Source organism: Scheffersomyces stipitis, chromosome 5, assembly GCF_000209165.1.
Source record: "Scheffersomyces stipitis CBS 6054 chromosome 5, complete sequence".
Taxonomy (NCBI): domain Eukaryota; kingdom Fungi; phylum Ascomycota; class Pichiomycetes; order Serinales; family Debaryomycetaceae; genus Scheffersomyces; species Scheffersomyces stipitis.
This window is the reverse complement of record NC_009045.1, coordinates 771,094-786,450: the sequence shown is the minus strand read 5'-3', so window position 1 is coordinate 786,450 and position 15,357 is coordinate 771,094. Positions and strand designations below refer to the sequence as shown.

At 41.4% G+C, this 15,357-nt stretch overlaps 4 protein-coding genes across 4 annotated transcripts; 1 reads left to right on the top strand and 3 right to left on the bottom strand. All coding sequences in view use genetic code 12, as the record gives it.

Moving 5' to 3' along the window:
- Positions 1-79: 79 nt before the first annotated feature.
- Positions 80-2,224, bottom strand: PPS2 (phosphatidyl synthase). The gene has a single exon (XM_001384776.1). The coding sequence runs from the start codon at positions 1,880-1,882 to the stop codon at positions 161-163; it is 1,722 nt and encodes a 573-aa protein (XP_001384813.2). The 5' UTR covers positions 1,883-2,224; the 3' UTR covers positions 80-160.
- A 2,408-nt stretch (positions 2,225-4,632) lies between these two features.
- ACD1 (hypothetical membrane protein) lies at positions 4,633-5,868 on the top strand (the record flags this gene model as incomplete). The annotated part of the gene is made up of 1 exon (XM_001385121.1): positions 4,633-5,868. The coding sequence occupies one exon, from the start codon at positions 4,633-4,635 to the stop codon at positions 5,866-5,868; it is 1,236 nt and encodes a 411-aa protein (XP_001385158.2).
- Positions 5,869-5,900: 32 nt separating this feature from the next.
- CST20 (serine/threonine kinase) lies at positions 5,901-7,108 on the bottom strand (the record flags this gene model as incomplete). The annotated part of the gene is made up of 1 exon (XM_001384775.1): positions 5,901-7,108. The coding sequence occupies one exon, from the start codon at positions 7,106-7,108 to the stop codon at positions 6,047-6,049; it is 1,062 nt and encodes a 353-aa protein (XP_001384812.1). The 3' UTR covers positions 5,901-6,046.
- A 6,431-nt stretch (positions 7,109-13,539) lies between these two features.
- On the bottom strand, positions 13,540-15,267 carry PICST_32134 (predicted protein; the record flags this gene model as incomplete). The annotated part of the gene is made up of 1 exon (XM_001384774.1): positions 13,540-15,267. One exon carries the CDS (start codon positions 15,265-15,267, stop codon positions 13,540-13,542), a length of 1,728 nt encoding a protein of 575 aa, XP_001384811.2.
- Positions 15,268-15,357: the final 90 nt, after the last annotated feature.

Genomic DNA, 15,357 nt, shown 5'->3' with positions numbered 1-15,357 from the left:
TATATTAGTTTAGCCCTATGAGAAATGAAATAAGCTGGGTTAATCCCTAGGTATACAGTTTAAGAAACTACGTAATATTATGAGAGATTTAAATTAAAGAATATATATTGTTCACTTGGAATAATAATTATGTTAACTCGCTAATGAAGAAAAGAGAAGACTACTTGGTAACTTTGACGTCCTTGACCTTCTCGATTTCTTGACTTAACAACAGTGGAACTTCGAGTTCTTCGAGATCTTGAGCAACAACGACAGGGTGAGGTCTTTTGACAATTGCTGGTACTGGAGTCTTTTCCTTTTCTACTGTAGAAGAAGGAGTCATCATTAAATCAGAGAAGTTGATTCTGATGCTCTTGTCGTCATCGTCTTCTACAGCAGTTTCATTCCATTCTAATAACTCCTTCTCGTGTTCTCTCTCAATAGCATATTTCACTGCTTCCAAAACGTTCTCACAGAGATATTTTGGGGTATACTTGGGTACGGTTCCATCCTTGTAGACACCGGTCTTAACAAGGATAGAGTGCCACGACGAATCGTGCGAGTTGGCAAATCTGATATCAGACTCAGGAGTGTCACCAACGAAATACACCGTTGATGCCGGAGGCAATTCTAAAGTGATCTTGTCTTCCTTTCCAACTACAGCTAAAGGCTCTTTGAATTCGCCTTCGGAACTATCTTCGTCTGAATCGTAGTTGTACGATTCCAACTTCGCCTGGTTAATAATTTCTTCGCCCTGTTCGTTGATCAAGATATCAGCTTCGTGCGAGTTTGGATCATCAATAGACAACTTCTTCAAGTGGTCATCCAATACACCCTGACGCCAGTGGGCCAATACCTTGTTGGCGAATTTAAAGGTTCCTTTTTGAGGCTTACCAAATCTGTTCACCTTCAACTCGTGGCCTGTGTGTTCTCTGTACAACGCAGCAATGGACACCTGAAGTGCACCCATACCGTATCTGGACAACTTGTAGTTGGTGGCCCAGATAAAATCTGAATGAGCAAAGTAAATGGATGGACCTTCATCGTATGTGGTACATTCTGTGCCCATCACACCGTTCTTACTCAAGAGCAATTCTAATATGATTTGTTGGTCAGCAGCCCAGTTTCTGGAGTCTGCAAAAACGAGAATAGCTTCAATGGAAATCTTTGAGAAATCAACTGCTCTAGCAGCTACCTTTTCTTCCTCGGTCAAGTCATGGTACGGAGTCACAGCAGGGTTCCATTTCAAGATATCCAACGGAGTGTAGACATTCTTGAAACCGTAAGATTCGGCCACGTTTCTACAGACATTTCCTACACCTCCCACAACAAGCACCGAACTATAGACATTCACCAAATCCTTCATAGGGGTGTGTCCTTGGATGATTTGCTCTGGAGTAATGTTGACACCCAATCTCTTGGACAAATCCGTGGCACGGGCCGATTCTGGCTTACCACCTCCGTTGGTGACGAAAATGGAAGGAACAGTAATGTTGTACTTGTTTTCGCCACCCAACATCTTTAAAGCTTTAGAAGCTTCGGGAATCGTATCTGGTCCTCTCAAGATGACACCATCTATATCGAAACAAAAGGCATACGATGCAACTCTAGGATGGTCAATGACAGTTTTCTTCTTTCTCCTGATAATGGACGAATTTCTCAGCAACTTTGCTAACGAATCCACCTTCTTCAAGTTGCTCAGCGAGCTCTTGTTGGACAAAGAAGTGGAAGAAGACAACTTGGTCAAGCCATTCTGCCACTGGTTCAAGTCCGACAAGGAGAGATTCGAAACCCTGTGCTTTCTGGAGATAGGCGTCAATTCATCGATACCGTCGTTATTCAAGTACGACTGGAATTGCGGAGATTGTACCGCTTGGACTGCTGGAGAAGTCAGGTTTGTCATGGAGAAAGTGTGGAACTGAGAAATGTGTGAAAAATGATTTGAACTAGAAATCACTTCTTAATGAGCGGTAGAGTTAGCTGGACTTTGGAATCAGCCAATTATACGATTGAATTCTATATTTCAAGGTAGCAAAACACAGGTCTATCCAATTATATCAAGACTTGCGATATGATTTTACTTCAAAAGCCGAGTTTGCAACGTCGATGTTGTGCAGCTTGCAGCGATAAGCAGATAATATAATAATGATACTAGCGTTAGCGATAAGGAATAGTAGTTAGAAGCGTTGAAGGTTCGATGGGATTGCCTGATTATTTAACAAATCAGTTTTGTTTCTTTTCAAATAATCCAATCTTGATGACTCCTAAAATCCTCCGACACAAGTCCTGGCAAGTAAAATGACTATTTATATATGGCCATCGGTAGATGGAGAAGAGGGTATCGCGACCTGCACAAAAATGTTACAATACTGTATGACATCATTGAAATTTGCAGATTGCGCCCCGATTCAGTGAGTCTTGCAGGTTCGCAGTAAATAGCGCACGATGTGCAAATAGTAGGTGTATTACAGGTTGCGGACTCTTTTGCATGTTCCGGAGGCAGATATTGTAGGTTTCGGAACAAATCGTGGGTTGCGGCGCTCTCTGACGCAGAGTCTTCCAACCCGGATCTGATGCAACCTACTGCGGTGGAACCCGTAGAAATCAGAAGTCTGGACAGAAGCCAGAATTGAATCAATAGGGAATGTAGGCGAGACGACTGGACAAGATCTGGCAAGGAAAAAGAAGTGGGAAAACGCTTCTCCGAGCGGCTGAGCCTTAAAAGGCAAGTTTCAGGGGTTAACATGTCAGTCGGAGGAGTTGGACAGATGAAATAGATTGATGTCGTAGAACCTCTGGATACGATTTACTGGTTAGTTTGAGACTGTTCCTAAGTAAACGGAGGCCAGCGTATCTATTCTGAGCCCTTATCTTTTTACACAAATTAATGCTTTTGCTTGAAGCTCATAGTAGTAGTTTAATTGTATGGGCAGGTTTGGATTTTTCCACTGTGTGCATTCCGTCATGCAGCAGCTAAAGTGCAAGTGTAATTACACATTGCCATAATAATAATACATGATTTCTTTTTGGAAGGAACAACCGACCCATCTGGACACAAAAAAAGCTCGACAAAATGAAAGCTGAACTCCTAAAGGCCACGTAGCATTATATTCCAGCCCTTTAAGAATCATTATGGTATCATTTTCCATTCCATTCTAAGCAGACAGAGAATCTCTGAAATTTGGCTAAAAATCAGTGTGAGGTATTATTCTTGTTTCACCAAAATCTGCAAACTCTCTTAAATTAAGCCATAATTTAAACCTACGTAAGCCCTAAGGAAATTTAAAAATGGCGATAAACCTTTGACAATGAACTCTAGTAGCGTACATATGTAGCATGATGTAACCGCCGGGCGAATCAGCCGACTGATCACATGTCCAACCTCGTCAAAAGTAGACGCGTCAGCTAACGCTACTGGAACATGTCCAAACTCCGGCTGAGAACAACTGAAATTGTGGCACCTTGATATTCCCTTTAAAAAGATGCTTAGAGTCACTCGTTCAGTTTGTAGTCTTCCTTGCGTATAAATTGTGCTAAGCGATTTTGTTAATAGTGTTTATTTTCAGGTCGTTTGTATCCCAGTCGTATATCTTTTAATATTCTATTTATTCTCTTCGGTCTTCTTCTCTTAAACTCTGTATTATTCAACCTTATGTAGTATTGAGATTCGTAGTAGCTTCTTAGTTCAATTGTAGTTCAATCAATACAAACCTGGTCGGAAATGCATAGTCTCAACAGTTAGAAAATCGACTATACACTACTGGCTTGCCTAAACTGACTAATTCCATTAGTGGAGAAAGAGCCAACGTTTTAAACCTTCTCTGTTTCCCCATTTGGAAATAGACTTGTAGAAGAAGCTCAGCTCCGGAAATACAATAATACCCACTGTCATCCACTGGTACAACCGTACCCATTGATTAATTATCTGTTCGGATATACAGATGACATTGGCTGGGGTAATTCGTTAAACTCGTTTGTTTGGTAGGTTTCTCCATCATATGAAAAATAATAAATTATCATTTCGCAATTAGTAAACCTCGATACATAGCACAAATTCAACTACATAAGTAGATATTGATTAACCTGAGTGAAGTAAATCTTAGTTTCAGATTCAAGAGGCAAAATGAAAGGGTAACTTTCAGTTAAATGTTATTAACTGTCGAAATTGAAACATGAATTTTGTAGCTTGTCGAACAAGAACAAGTTGCCGATGAACAGAAAATAGACTTTTCAACAATCAACACTACTTTGTTCTTCCACGGAAAATCGCTGCATTATTGGAGGGGGTAATTCTTGAGGCCCCAAGAGGAACTAGAGGTAGTTGCTCTCCACTTTAGTATCCCCACAAAGAAACTCTCGGAGGTCTTTTACTTGTCCACGCTAGATAGCCCCTCATTAGTGCTCTGAATTGCACATGGAAAATACTAGAGCAAGGTACATAACGGTGTGATTTTTTACTGCTGCATTTCCACGACAAGCATTTCCGAGATGAATATATATCGAAACATTTCCACCTTCTTTTTACAGTTAGACAATGCTAAAGGTGTTTACAGAAGAACCTGGTAGCATACAATCCAGGTAAAAACAACTCGACTCTTTCTCCACTATTACGATATTTTTTCCCCACGGTTTGACATATTTTTCGGCTTCACAATGATTTCGGCACATGGATTAGCAGCCCTCTTAAGTATTCCTTTGAAGACCTTGGTGCTAATCGTGCTTTACCCCTTTGTCGGAGGTATTGGCCGGAAGTTCAGTAAGGACTTCATTAATTCGGTCAAATTGGTTATCTTTATTGGAGGAATCTCTATGCCTATTCCTGATGGTAAATATCTTAACGTCTTTTCTAACAAGTTCTTGATTCGTGTTTTGATTAATTACCTCCATAAAAAGACGGTCAAGACGCTTCCAGGATATGGAGAAAGATATGATGAGCAATCCTTCTGGTTAGTTAAGCAGCCTGACAGAAAACCTTCTGATCCAATCCTTGTATATTTGCATGGAGGTGGCTACTTCTTGGAAACAATGCCTTCTCAAGTTCAATCAGTTTTGGCTATTCAAAAGCTTGTTGACCCTAAGAAGCGTGAAAAATTGTCCATTTTACTCTTAGACTACAAGCTTTGTAGTTCTGGTTATCAATTCCCTTACCAAAGACACCAATTGCATTCCACTTATCAGAAATTGACGAAGTCTGAACACAATACGAACATCAATTTCATTGGTGATTCTGCTGGTGGAAACTTGGCAGTCATATACTTGCAATTGTTGAAGGGCTTGAAGGATCCAGAAACCATTTTCCCTAAGAATATTATCCTTATTTCTCCATGGGTAAAAATTGTTCCCGACAGTTCTCAGTACCAACCTGGGCAATCATATTATGACAACGATGGCCGTGATATGATCAATTACTACATCTTTAGTAGAGAGTATCCTGAGAATCCCATCTTAGGAAAAACCGACCCGAACGCTCTTGAAGTTTCTCCGGGGAATTGCATTGCCAGCAAGCCTCTGGACTGGGATGGAATTTCCACATTAAGGAATTCGAGTTCAAATGTATTTGTTATTGTCGGTGAGGATGAAGTATTCAGAGATGATGTCTTGAACTGGACCACCGAAGCGTTGGATGTACCATTAGGAAAGCAGAAGTATGGAGACTCTAATAATGTGTTCGACGCTAAAAAACACCTGTACATCAGAAAAGGGAATGATAAGAGTGCTGGAGTTCAAGTCTTTGTTGAACCTTGGGGTGTTCACGATTCTGTCTTCTTCTTCGAAAATGACTTACTCGGTAAGCTTGAAAAGAACCCAAGCTGGACGCTTAAGGATATCAACAGAGACAGATACTTCGGTATAACCAGAATTGTAGAATTCTTAAACGACGCTTTATAGTTTAGTCACATATGTTCTAATTTTATTATATTAAGTTATTATAATTTAACGTTGTTGCTCCAAGTTTTTATTTATACAATTAGGATAGAATTAGAGTTGATATGTTTACAAAAATATAGAGCATATAAGTCTCTTTAAATGCAATCGTGACTATAAACTCAATCAATTGGACAACAAGTCAAGCACTCATATCATCGCTTTCGTTGGCTTTTTTCATCCTGGCTATCTTGACCAAAGGACTCAAAGATGAGACGTCGTCACTTTCTAGGATGAACTTGTCGTTCAATAATTCATCTGCATTGGCACGCTTGTTAAAATCAACTTGCAAACACCACGACAAGAACTTTCTTATATCGTAACTCAAAGCCTCAGGCTCCTTCAACTTAGGCGTACCGTTAGTTGCAATTAAATAGAGAGCTCTCAAAGGTGTCTCGTTCAAGTATGGAGGTTCACCTTCAATCATCTCAATCACCATGATACCCAAAGACCAAATATCAACCTTTGGTCCGTACTCCTTTCTGGAAACAACTTCTGGAGCCATCCAGTAGGGAGTTCCCACCATTGTAGTTCTCTTGAGATTAAGCTCGTTGATTTGAGCACAGAAACCGAAGTCAGTCATTTTGATATTACCATCGATATTTAACAAAATATTATCAGACTTAATATCACGGTGAATAACACCCTTGGAGTGTAAAAATTTCAACCCCTTCAACGTTTCACGACATACAGCACCAATCTGGCCTTCGGTCATGACACTATGTGTGACAATCTCTGTCAAAGAACCCCCTTCCATGTACTCCATAACGACCCATAAGTCTCCCTTTAAGAGATATGAGTCTATGAAGTTCACAATGTTGGGATGTTTGCTACCCTTCATGACCAAGATTTCGTTGATGATCAATTCTTTTTTGGGTTGCTGCTCCAAATTCATCTGCTTTATAGCAACAGTCTTGGAATTGCTTCCAATTTCATGAGCAATGAAAACGCCTCCAGAAGCACCTTGTCCAATCTTCGTCAAATCCTTATACTTTTCATTTGGATCACCTTCACTACAAATGGACTGCAATTTGGCGATAATCTGCTGGTTCTTGCGTTTCTTCTCTTCACGCTTCTTTTGAGCTAGAATAGCTGCTTGCTTAGCGTCTCTTACAGGCTGTTGGTTAGGCTTCTTTCTCTGCGCTTCTGGAGAAGCTGCGGGTGCCTTAGGAGCCTGTTGTTGCTGTTGCTGCTGCTCCTTCATTTTCTGCTCTCTGTGAGCCTGTTGTTTATTGTACTGTTCCTTGCTTCCTGCTGAGGTGATATCCGCCAATGCCTGTTGTGGACCACTTAAAATCGGAAGAGGAGCAGCCTGCAGCTTCTGCAGAGGAGGTGGTGGAGGGGCTCTGTGTGTAATGAAATCTTCTTTGTTTCTTTGCTTCTGATAGTGAAGCGGAATATCATGGCGAACATCATTAAATTTAGATGAAGGTGGAATAGGAGCCGTAGTGGAACCATTCTTCTGTGGCGGCTGAGCCTGGTTGGCCAAGGAGTAACTATGAGACTTAGACTTAGGGATACCTGCAATAGCCGTTTTGGGCAAAGGAGGAGCCCCAGAAGGACTCTGCTGTTTTTCTGAAATAACTCTCTCTTTGTTACTCTTGATAGACTTCGACGAAAACGATCTAGGAATCATCAGCTTCTTTGAAGGAGAGATATTGCTTCCAGGTGAAGCCGACGACTGCAGAGGTGTCAGCGGCTTCGAAGGAGGTTTTGGTGCTGGTCTCGAAGGAATATACTGATTCTCGTAATGAGCTGTAGGTGTCTTCGGAGCTGAAGAACCTGAAAGGGTTCGATCGTCAATCTTGTCCTCGTTGCTATTGGCCAACAGCTGCTGTGGCGTCGATGCACTGTTGCTGGAAGAAGATGTTATTGTTCTCTGAGGACTCAGGATGTCTCCTCCGCTAGGATGAGAAATCCGTGGAGTAGATGGAGCATTTCCACTTACAATGCCATTTTGGTTATTCAATGACCAATTGGAAGCATTTGAACTGTTTTCATAATGGAACTTCCTGAAAGCTGCGTCGTCGGGATTTTCGTTGGAATCTTGATAAAAAGCGACGATATCCATGACAGCCTGAGGGTGCTGTTGTTGTTCCTTCTTAGAAATACCACTAGCAGACAACAATCTCTCCCATTCTATAGGCAATCCAGTGTACGAACCATTGTCATCAACTCCTACATGGGCTACATGTTTAGCATTGAATGGAGTACTGATCTTCATGTTCAAAGTCGATTCTACAGCATGGCCCTCTTTCTTGCCAAACATCAGCGAAATCACACCCTTCATACCTCTACTCTTCTTCGTTTTTCCGTTAGGTGTTGTCCTTGGAGAGTGACGGGTGTTGATTCCCATTCCCAAATGCTCTCTGGGAGAGGCTACGCTACTAGGAGTTGATGTTACAGATTTGGGAGTAGACGAGAACTGCAAAGGCTGTTGCAAAACAGGAGTTATAGCAGCAGTCTGGTTATGGGCATGTTGAGAAGGAGCAACAGGCGCTTGTGGTGGAGGGGGTGGCGGACTCCTGATAACAGATGAAGATGTAGAGACGTCTCTAGTTTTCTGTCGCAGCTGGTCCAATTGCTGCTGAAGCTGCTGTTGAGGTCCATTGTAATCAGAAGGTAACTGTCGACCATAAGTTTGTGGACTTTCGTCAATATTCTCATCATCAGTAGTGGGAATTTTCTCCAACACATCGCTTCTTAACATTTTAGGTGTGATATTCGCAGAACTCTTATCATCATCGAGCGATTCGTAGTTGTTCTGAAGAACGTTCTCGATATCCACTTCGCTTTGAGGTTTTCCGGGGTCAAGTTTGGAAGTGTAGCTGTTTAAGTCTGGAGTAGCAATGAAATGCGACGACTCGGAAGTCAGAATCAAAGAATTTTTGTTGGAAGACAATAATGACGAAGCATTGTCAAACGAGGTAGGAGGCTCATAAGGATTATGGTTGTCTATCGTTTCTTCTGAGTTCTCTCTGTCATGGGACAAAGTGTCTACTGAATCGTTATTGTGAGAAGAATTATTATGAGAAGGAGTCTCAAACTCGTGGCTATCCTCCTTATAGTCACCATTATCCTCATTTTCATACGATCCACTAACTTCATGTTCATCCACATTTATGTTGCTAGTTTCTGTTTCATTAGACAGGAACTTAGGAGTTTCTTCTCCCAAATCTGGCGATGGAAATTCTCCATTGTCTACAAAGCTTGCACCAAGATGTTCCCTAGGCTGCATTTCTTGATATATAGTCGTCTGAGTACCGACTTGAGGACTTGCTGGTACCCTCTGTGCATGCTGGACTTCCTCTTCGAAATCATCGTCATCAAACTCTTCGATTTCCTCAATGTTGTCGTCTTCGTCTTCGTCTTCAGGCTTCGGTTGATAAGATTGACTTTCCTTGTTATGTTTTTCAGTTTTAACACCCTCGATTATCTTGTTGGCAGAAGGTGATAGAGCCGTACTTCCAATTATGTCTCCGCGAGAAAGAGTTGCTGGATCTTGTCTAATCTCATCTCTAAGAGAAGGAGTCAAAGGAGCATGTTCAATCTCGTCTCTAAGAGATGGAGTTAAAGGAGCATGTCTGTGTTCCTCTCTAAGAGAAGGGGTTAAAGGAGCTTGTCTGTGCTCCTCTCTAAGAGAAGGGGTTAAAGGAGCTTTCCTGGGCTCTTCTTTAGGGGTTTGAGGAACAGCAGGAACTACTTCTCTGAGAGTAGGAGATTGAGCCTGTTTGTTCTCCTCAAAAGCAGAAGGTGTAATAGGTGCCAGTTTGAATTCCTCTCTAAGAGAAGGAGAAAGACGACCTCCAATTTCATGTTCTACGGCAGGAGGTTGTGGGGGCTGTCTCCGTTCGTCTTTAGGAGTATGAGGTTTAGGAGCTTCCCTTCTTTCGTGCTGAGGAGATTGTGGAACATGTTTTCCTTTAAGTTTTCTTTCTTCTCTAGCTAAAGGCGACTTTGGCACTTTCTTTGGAGATTGCGGTACTGACCTTCTTTCTACAAGTTCTACATGCGGAGCTTGAGGTGGAGCTCTTCTTTCTTCCACTGGATCTTCTAAGTCAACTCCTCCATATTCTCTGAAAATTGGAGAATCAAGAGCGTCCCTTTCCTCTTCATCCACATTAGGTTTAGGAGCGGCTCTTCTTTCTTCTCTGGTGTCACGTTCTGACTCCTGCCTTCTCTCTTCTTCTATAGCTACTGGTTGCGAAGCTTGACTTCTTTCTTGTTCTCTAGCCACAGGTTGGGGTGCTTCTCTTCTTTCATCTTCTCTGGATACAGGTTGAGAAGCTTTTCTTGTTTCTTCTTCTCTAGCCACAGGTTGAGGAGCTTCCCTTCTTACTTCTTTAGCTACTGGGGGTTCTGGTGCAGCCCTTCTTTCCTCTCTAACAGCGGGTGGATGCGGAGCGGCTCTTCTTTCTGGTCTTACAGGTTGTAAATTTTGTTCTGGATTCACTTCCTTTAGCCGCTCCCCATTGCCAGATTCTGATATCCCTTCTTCAGATTGATTCTCTGTATCTTGTCTGGGAGGACCCGCGGTGTGAACTTCTCTAGTTTGGTGAGGATGTGCTATTCTGAGGGGTTGAGAAAGGTGAACAACCTGTTCTAGATCATTTTTCAGCGGCTGCGCAGGCGAAAGTTGTATACTTGCTCGAGCTCGAGGCGGGATAGAACCGTCACCGCCCAAATCTTTTCGAACGGGTATTTCTGACAGTTTCGTCAGCTCCAGCAGTTTTATCAGCTTTTCCAGAACCACCAGATCGTCATCTCTGATACTAGCAGGAGGAATAAACGAATCCTGTGTCTCGTTGTTCTTGTTTAACGACTCCGTCAACTGCGAGTACTCCCTGTTCTCGTTATGGAGCCCGTTGACGTTAAAAGAGCCTGGCATTCGTGGCAACCCAGATACGTCGCGCTGTAAAGGTGACGAAGTGGCTGTAGACGATTCTTTCGACTCAAACGAGCGAGGAGAGATATGTTTCAAGTCGTGCCGTGGGGGGATGTCGCTGTTGGGATCGTTGGGTAGGAATTTGGAGATTTTCGTCAGAGTCAGTATAGGAGAGCCCAAGACCATGTTGTGAAGCTTCTGTTGGATTTGTAAAGCCTCCAATTCTGCCGATACAGAGGTAGGAGGCGGTGGAGGTGGACGATGAGTTCGTTTGGAACTAGATGGTTTGGGCTGCGGTGGAGGAGCTTGTGTAGGAGGATTCATTGTAGCATATAATGTATGAAAACGTTAGAAGGAATGTGATTATTGACTAATTCTTTTAACTAGTTTATTTTTATCTTTTTGGAACTTAGTTTAAAGTTGAAGATGTTCCGTTGAAATATCGCTAGTAAATCAATGACGAATCAAAAATTAATCAAAATGGAATTAAATAACAAATCAATATCAATGTCAAATTAATAAAATGATAATAAGAATGAGGCCGCTATAGTATCCATATAGCCTTATACTATGTTTCTATTTCTAGTCTCAATGGTCGATACGAAAGCAACGTAGACAAGGTGAGTCGTATAATCTCACAGATTTGTTTGTTATTTTCTGATCTTGATCACAGTCACTTGAGGGGGAATCAGCACGGTGACACGTAGTAGCAGTCTGGTAACACAAGACTAGTGGCAGAGCTAAGCTGATAAAACAACCGTCAAGTCTTGAATCTGGATAAACAATACTATATGATTTCTCAATTGTTTCCGAAATTCACTGCTTCTGAACACATAAGAAATCAATCCCAGTTCAAAATCTCCTTCATGGAATCTGGAGCAGTCGTGCACGTCCCGGAAAACCAGCACATTGTAAACTAGACTGTCGCTGCGGTATATGCACGACTTCCATAATATTCATACTCACATACATAATATACGTATATTAAATATTAGCCCGAAAAGCGCTACTAATTTGTACTGGAATTAACTATGAAATACATTATTTTTTTGCTCGTGATGTGCTGGCATGTAGGGACTGCAGGAGCCGAAGTCTACTGTTTTCTTTCTGTTCAGCGCCGGCTTCCTACTTTGATTCAATGTACAATCACCAGTTGGATCGTAAACAGAAGTGGTTCGTTCAGACCATAATAAGATGTAATATTGATCTATTATGCCATACCGAGTGTTTGGTTCTGTCTCGGGGATTCTATTGTGTTCCGTCATTGTTGCGTTTTTAGAGTATGTTGTATGTAGACCTCCTTTATTTACCTAATAGTGTCGCAATTCAAATCTGTATATTGTTGGTACCCCTATGGAATTTCTACTTGGCCCTGCTTTGTTAGGCACTGGCGAATTTCATCCGAGGCAATATTGTTTGCCTCCAGTCAACAGACTATAATAATCTAGCCCCTGTAAGCCCTGGACGCCCAATTTAGCCGCCAGGCGTCGGCTCCATTTTGAGCTGCTCTACATGTACATACAGTAAACCTGGCTAGATTGGGAAATCACAAACAAGGTTTGCATAGGATCGTTAAACACGGCTGTCAATGCCAGTGCCAGTTTATCTTCCATCGACGATCGGGTTTGATTACTGTAAACACACTTGTGAAGGTAGATCGCAGCTGGTTGTACTGTTCGCTTTTGCGCTTTCTCTCGGAAATTTTACCTCTAAATTACAGCAATTGAATTATTGCTATTGCTATTAATTGGCGTCTGTATATTTATTAATTCTCAGGTAATATTCTTTATTTTTCAGATCTGCTGATTCTACATTCGTTATCGCTCGTAATGAACTCTTTCCTCACGTCCAATCATTCTTGTCCTGTTTCTCTTGAGAATCCTTTCTCGCCTTCGTTTCTGCCATTTCACCTACATTCTGGCCCACCGCCCATGCAATCGATCCATTCTTCCAATACTTTCAGGCTACCACCTAGCTGTGCTGGTTCTTTGGTACACTTTGTGCTATATGAGCATGTACTATTGACGCCGCATTCTGGTAATTGCCAATCTGGGACCACAACCAGCGGTTCAGTTTCGTTGCAATGGCATTTTCACGATCTAAATGTGACAGCCGTCTTCATTAAGCCCTTCTGGGTAATTGTAGTTATCCAATTACGATTGCACGTGTAGTTTTGATAGCGTTTGATATTTTCCATTATATTTTCAGAAATTTTCTGACCTAATATGTTTATTGGGAATATTTTTTGGAATATTTTTTGAATTTGATTAGATTCTTCACTTTTCACACTTGCTCATGTCAATTATGACTTATTATCTGCTATACCTGTCATCGTTTCCCACTAAACCTAAAGTGACAAGGAAGTGGTGCTGTTAGTCTATCCTTTGCAGTTGTTGAAATTGCTCAATTGCTGTCCATTGCCCTGTACTTCTAATCTCTTCTATATAAAATAACCCTAAATAGTGCTCTTGCCATTCTGAAAAGTTAAAAAACTTTGTCTTATCTAATTCCGCTGGTGTGTTCCAATCGCTTTTAGTGAAGTCTATGGGAGCTGCTATCCAGTAATCGTACAAGTACCCTTGAATCTTTCCTAATCAACCTGTGGTAACTTGATTGCCAAGCAGTAACCTGCCTCGCTTAAACGCATTTTCTTGTCCATTTAAGAATTGTAAGAGGTTGCTTTATATATTATGACCACTATGACCATTAATAGTATATTGAACTAACAAGTAAAGTTTCGGGTAGCTAAATCAGATTTTGCCGGTTACTTCAAACCTACCGGTATGCTCATCATAGAGATAACCGGCTGAATCCAAAAAGTTCTTGACGCCTCTTCTAATCACAGCAACTCCTCCAGCTGAATGAATGCCTCTTCCCGTGATCACAACAAATGGTGCTACACATGCAGCACGGCTTCCAAATTTGTCCATTCTGCCGTCGACAGTCCTTAATTCCATTTCGTGATCCCACCAAGCACGCAAGGCTCGCTTTGTGTGTTCCATAGCAGTAGCCAATCTGAGGTTATGCAAATCTATAGTTTCTAGGAAACCTCCCTTTCTCGCGTTATACTCCGTCTTGTGAGAATGGGTGATCTCTTCTCTTCTCGACTTGAAGCTCTCAAATTTGATACTCATCATATCCATGGCGTCATCACCGTAGGTTTGTTGTTTGGGTTTTTTGTTTTTAATGGCATCAACATAAGTCATCTCTTCGGGTTCTTCTGCCCTCCTTTCTACCTTCCCAGTTCCGATAGTAAGGTGCTCACAATGATATTCGATGATCAAACGGCATATCTCGATGGACTTGAATACATCTCCATTAACAGTATTCAAAATCATATACAAGAACTGCTCACTAATACCGTGGAAAGAAGGATTACTGTGATACAACAAGTATAATTCTTTGGCTTCGGGCGAGTTCAGATACTCTAATACCTTCTTTTCTATAGTTGGATTTGGAGATTTCTTATTAATAATTTTGACACTAACAGCAGAAACATTCCTAGTTTTGCCCCTTTGTACCCTACCGCCCTGAATATCATGCGAATTACTTCGTTTTCTACTTTGAACTCCCTTCTTGATTAATGCAACCAATGTCTGGCCAATCTGGCCATTGTTTGCACGTAAGCAATTGAAAATTTCGCCTAGGGGTATATCGATAAGTGCCTGTATTCTGTCACCATTCTTTTTAATAGTTGCATTTGGGATTTCAGCTGTTGGAGGTGGAACATATTTTTCAGGCACTCCTTCAAGAAGCTTGTGGATAGCCACTTCAATATCACCATTGCTAAGTTGCAACTGTTGGTTCAAAACTTCAAAGTCGTGATCTGGGAATATGTGCTTCAATTCGTAGACGTCTCTATGGTACTGCTTGACATCTTTCAAGGTGGCCTGTTCTCTTGCAAGTTGTTCTCTTAATTCTGCCTGTTCCCTTTCAATTTGTTTTTTCTTTTCTGCCTGTTCCTTCTCGATCTGTTCTCTCAATTCTGCCTGTTCCTTTTTGATTCTTTCTCTCAATGCTATTTTTTCTCTTTCAACTTCTTCCTTCGTTTCGTGGAGAGCTTTCTTTTGATTTCCTATCTTTTTAGTTCGCTTTCTCTTTGCATTTTCCTTTACTGCTTCTGCTTTGTTTGCAACATCTTCTTCAATGTGATTTAGGAAAGTGTAGAGGTCCGCTTCAGGTAGCAAGATATCGATAAGTTCTGCGAAACTATTAGAAAGTCTCATTATCATCTTTACCTCATTTCGTGGTATCATAGGGAACATTTCCACGAGCATGTCGAACAAAGACTGGAAAGTTGCATCTTCGTCAAGCTCATCATAAACATATTTGGCGTAGTCTGAGTCATTGATATTTTCAGCGTTGGAAGACGAACTTTCTGGTTTTTCTTTACCTTCTTTACTAACATGTATAGGTTCATCGCTGGCTATTTCGTCCCTGGCCCTGGCAAGCAGATCCATTGGCATAAAAGCGGCCATTTTTAAGCTTTGATAAAAAGTGAAAGTTCAAACAGATAAATATGAGCACACTAAGACTTAACGGGATCCTGAAGGAAACTCTATAACTTG